Source organism: Musa acuminata, chromosome BXJ3-7 (assembly GCF_036884655.1).
Source record: "Musa acuminata AAA Group cultivar baxijiao chromosome BXJ3-7, Cavendish_Baxijiao_AAA, whole genome shotgun sequence".
Lineage (NCBI taxonomy): Eukaryota > Viridiplantae > Streptophyta > Magnoliopsida > Zingiberales > Musaceae > Musa > Musa acuminata.
In genome coordinates this window covers 23,618,850-23,623,792 of record NC_088355.1, presented here as the reverse complement: position 1 = coordinate 23,623,792, position 4,943 = coordinate 23,618,850, and the positions used below count along the sequence as shown (strand labels likewise).

General features: G+C 38.9%; 1 protein-coding gene across 1 annotated transcript; it reads right to left on the bottom strand.

The window, feature by feature from the left end:
* Positions 1–398: 398 nt before the first annotated feature.
* On the bottom strand, positions 399–4,449 carry LOC135642448 (uncharacterized). Its single transcript, XM_065158604.1, has 6 exons — positions 4,123–4,449; positions 3,670–3,792; positions 2,228–2,407; positions 2,058–2,139; positions 813–877; positions 399–714 (listed from the first exon to the last, which is right to left on the bottom strand). Exons 1-6 carry the CDS (start codon positions 4,411–4,413, stop codon positions 415–417), a joined length of 1,041 nt encoding a protein of 346 aa, XP_065014676.1. The 5' UTR covers positions 4,414–4,449; the 3' UTR covers positions 399–414.
* Positions 4,450–4,943: the final 494 nt, after the last annotated feature.

Genomic DNA, 4,943 nt, shown 5'->3' with positions numbered 1-4,943 from the left:
CAAAATGCAGAATATTCAAAGCAAAAACAAAAAAAATTACAGTGTTTCAATATATTTGTGGAGCTGAATTAGAATCCTATCAGGAGAAGCTTAACAGTATTTGTTCACCATGATTGCTTTAGGAGCTACAGAAACCTATGATAGATCTACTAAACTAAACTTGTACAGAACTAAATCTATTGAACTTCATCACTAAATTTAGAAGATAAAGATAAGGATTCTGAGGGGATAATCGTCATAACAGAGTAGGTTAATTTGAAGCTTTGACACCAAAATGGACAAATTTTATCATCAAAATGGTTTGTCCATTACTTAAATGGCATCATTACATGAGAATTTAGATATGATCCAGGCACCCATTCACCTCAAATAAGTTCAATACGCCAAAAGCCAAAAAATCAACTAAAGTGTGATTCATGAAGAAATCTTTATAAAGACGATGACATGAAGGGCCAATATGTACAAAATGAAAGCTGATCTTAGAAGCATGAGATTCTGCTGGCTCTCTGTTCTGCTGCCTGTATGATGAGGTCTTCGATGGGCTTCAATTGCATATTCTACAAGAGGGCCAGATCCTGCGAAGCTCTTCCCAAATCGGTTTCTTGTGGTATTTAAATCTGTGTTGCTACTATCAAGCTTCCTTCGTAGTGAGTTCAATCTCTCTAATTCTTTCTCTTTAGTTTGTATCTCGGTTATGAGTCCTTCTGCTTGTACCTACAATGTAAGGAGAGTAAGTACGAGCTAAATTAGCTTGCTCACACAAAAATATGATCACATTATAAATGTTGCTAGAAATTGAAGTGATACTTAACTTGCTTTGATGTCAACTGTTCAATTATGCTGTGGAGTTGCTTCTCCAGCAGCTTCTCTCTTTGAGCTACATGAAAAAGAAACATGTAAGCATTGTGTAGTATTCTATTTGCAATAGGACCATGTACATATGCAAAAGTTGGTGGCACCTACACCATCGGTGCAATTTGCTGAAAAGGCTATGGTTATATGTTTTTCCCCTAATTGAAGCACCCATGTTCGCACTTAGAATCCCCTTATGTCTCTTATGTGCCTTAAGGGCGAAAAGACCAACATCAGGCCCTTGGTGGAATATCTAATGTTGGGGAGATTCTTCAAGAAACCACGCTAGAACGTAGCACTTACTATAAGCAGTAACTTCCAAGACAGCAAAACTAATTTGGTTCAACTATATCAACCAAGCACTCCCAGTTGTGATTGGCTAGACAAACCTCTAACCAATTTGTTTACTGGAAGACTGTATTTAAGGAGGTTCTGTATTATGTTCATTGTTCTTCTTTTCGTGTTAATTCAAAACATCCTTTCCCTCATTTCTCTTCCTTGCCTTGCAAAAATAACTCTTTTTATAAGCCATTTTCATCTTGATGTCGTGATTGGAGCTCCATGCTGCCACTGGGGAAACTCCATACTAGACTATTGCTGTTAAAAACCAAATCAGAATAGTAATCATTTATAAAAACATCGGATTTGGTTGAATATCATATGAGCTAGTTGTGTTTCATACTCAACTTCACAGAAGCATGAAATAGATAACCCTGTGATGCACATGGAGAGAATATGAAAAAGATATATAAAGACAGAAGAGCCTTAAACAACCAACCATGTGAAAGAAATATCTAAATTTTAGTTGGTACAATAAGAAACCATTGATCCTGGATAATGCGACCAGAGCAGAAAACCAATGGTTGCTAATGCGTAGAATATCATCTGAAATTTGTCTTGTGCATGTATCTGTCCCTTAAAAACATCTTATTGCAGCTATCTTATCCTACTCCCTAGATCAGCTCAACTAATAACTACAAATAGGATATTCCACATCAGCCTAAAAATGTCTTTTCCTAAGCAAGAAATTACATACTTCAAGGTAATTTTCTTTGATGATGGCAAATTATCTCAACACACTGTTCCATCATATATATTGTTGACGGTGCTTTACAAAAATGTGCTATTGTGCATGTCACTAAGGGTTAAAAAAAAAAAAGTAAACATCACAGAACATTGTGGAGGAAACCAGTGATTGAAAGTACCTGAAGTAGGCTTCTTGAAGGACTCTTGTTGAACTGATGACCACTCGCTCTCCAATCTCTGTATCGTCTCTTCCATTGGACACTAGCAAACAAAAGAATAACAACAATCATCTTATGACCATGACCATGTCAGTTAAAATTGATTAAAGCATAATAATGTTGGAACTGACCAATTCTAGTTTCTTCTCCTCTAAATCCTCTAGCTTGAAACCTTTTGATGATTCCATCTCAAATTGAGAATTTTCTGCCCTAATGGAATCAGTTGATGAAGTTTCATCTGCACTAGTTTCCTTTGCAACTAGTGCTTTTTCCAGCTCAGCTTTCAAATTCTGCTCTTCTAGGTCCATTTCCTGTTATAAATAATTAGTCAAAGCAAAAGAGCAATTTTAGCATTATGATGTGACACTGTCTAGAAAGTACCATTAAAATAATATGGATGTTCAGGAATTGGACACATGCACATATGTTGATGAGAAAATGGAGAAACTTGAAAGTAACTAATGATTGTAATCTCCGCATAAGATGGTTCTACAAACATGCTTTAGTAATACAAAAGCATTAGCTATATTCATAGTTATTAAGCAAACATTATTCCACAAATTATTCTACTCACAATGCAGATTTGGGAGATGGATCCAGATGACTTGCTATATTGAGCATGAAATAGATCACAGAAGAAACTAATTGGAAAACAGTAGAAATACTTTTAACTGCAACAGCTAACCGAGAAAAATAGGCTAACTTCTCTCGGTTCCCATAATTAATTTTGCAGGTTGACGGCAAACTTCCTGCATATTCCAAATGCCTTGCACTTCATAGTAAGAAAGCTTTTCCCAATTGTTTTAGGCTTCCAACTTGCTTGACCCACTGCCCTTGGTGGCAATTATGGGTGGGCATATGGTGATGGAGTGGATTGTATTAATGCCAATGTCTACTGGTGCATTGGTCTACACAAAGAACTCATTTCAGTCTTAGAACTTAGAACTTAGTATTATCCATGCTGGAGTTGAAACACCACAGAATTAGTCTACAATTTATCAGTTTAGATTTTGTAAAGTTCATCAAAATATACTTATCACATAGAACATACCACAAAATCCTAATTTTCAAAATATAGTAGTCAATGAAGAGCATACAATGAAAAGGAACAAATCATACAATGTTGAATTAATAATAAGGAAAAACTAGGTCGAAGTAATAGTACAATCATATTAATATGCACTTCAAACAGAAAAACTAGGCTTTTCCACTCTGAAATAATAGTAAGTCAAGCAAAACTAATGACTTGTATCTGCAGTTGATACATGTAAGGGTTTCCAAAATGGATGGCTCCACCCGTCTTGCTTCCTGACTCAACTTTGTCTATTCTCTTAAGAATCAATTAAAGAATGCAATATAAAAGATAAAAAAGACAATTGATAGTCTGGCCAACAAGCAAACACTTGGAGGAATAGAGGCAAGGAACACTAAACACATTAGAGGAACATACTCTAGTTAATTATCTTACCGTTGCTACTTGAAGAACTGTTACGCATATAAAGTTTGAATCTTGATAAGTGATATGTTACTCAATAAGAATAAGAACTATAATTTAAAGTTTATAAGTCCCAACCTCTAATTTACTCTGAAGTAGGCTGCTCTCCTGCAACTTTTCCTGAATTTTCTTTTCGCAATTTGATATAGCCTTTTCATACGCAACATTTTCTTCTTGGAGGGTCACCTCCCTCAGTTGTGCCTACAGAAGCATACAATGTCGTATTAATATGTAATCGAAAAGCAAACAATGAAAAGGAACAAATCAATAACACATTTGGCAAATTTTAAATCCAGCACATCAACTGTAGCAACAAGCAGTACAATCAGCAGCTCAAGAAGCCAAAATAAGAACGAAGACACAAAACAATGATGAAGCAGTAATATTATCGTAAGATCTGATTCCATATACTTCCATATACCCCAAGATCTATATAAAGTCGATCCCTTTCTAGGAAATACCCTAAGAATAATAGATCGTAGGTGCGCAATCGATCTATAAATCTTTGATGAGCAGAATAAGAGAGGCTACCTGTTCTCGGGTTGTGGAGTGGGCGTTCAATTGGAGGGCGAGGGCGGCGTTGGAAGCGAGGGAGTGGGCGTGGAGGTCAGGAAGACGCTGCGAGATGTGAGCAGGCGGGATTCTCAGCCGCAGATCCTGGATCGACCGCCTCAGCGCTGCCGCCTTCCCGTCGAGCTCCACCGCGTACCTTTGCTGCTCCTCTGTGAACATCACCGGAAGCCGCCCCTCCCCCTCGCCGCCGCCGTCGCTCGGCCCGCCCCCTCCCACCACGTCCGCCGCCCACGCCAACAACCCCGCCATCGCCTCTCTCTCTCTCTCTCTCTCTCTCTCGCAAAATGGTCTCCTCCCATACGTATAACAATTGGGTGGAATTCGAGTCCGGTTATCTTTTGATTCGACCCGACTAAGCTCACATTGCGTCGAAGTCGAGTCCAGTTATCTTTTGATTCGACCCGACTAAGCTCACATTGGGTCGAATTCGAGTATATAATTAGGCCTCTCGGATCCATACTCGACGCGAAACAGTCGTGAAACTAGTGACCTAATTTTGTGGTTCCGTACATGATGATCAGAGATAGTTGCGACAATTAAAGCAAATCATCCATCGTTCAAATCGCGGAACGAGGGAGGGATATATTTGAGAAAGTATAACTCTCAGTGACTCCCGTGGATAAAAGAGATGAAACCAAATTAACGGCGACAGAGGCGAAACACCGTTCGACGATGAAGACAGAGAGACCGAGATGTGAGCGGAGGAGGCGGCGGCAGCCAAAGGGGCGAGGATAACGGCGATATGGATCCGGCGACGGGGCCGTCTGCGTCCGTTGCAA

Coding starts and splice junctions, on each gene's coding strand:
- LOC135642448 (XM_065158604.1), bottom strand. CDS start 4,413: ATGGCGGGGTTGTTGGCGTGGGCGGCGGACGTGGTGGGAGGGGGCGGG. Junction 3,793..4,122: donor ACTCCACAACCCGAGAACAG/GTAGCCTCTCTT, acceptor ATGCTTCTGTAG/GCACAACTGAGGGAGGTGAC. Junction 715..812: donor AACAGTTGACATCAAAGCAA/GTTAAGTATCAC, acceptor CTTACATTGTAG/GTACAAGCAGAAGGACTCAT.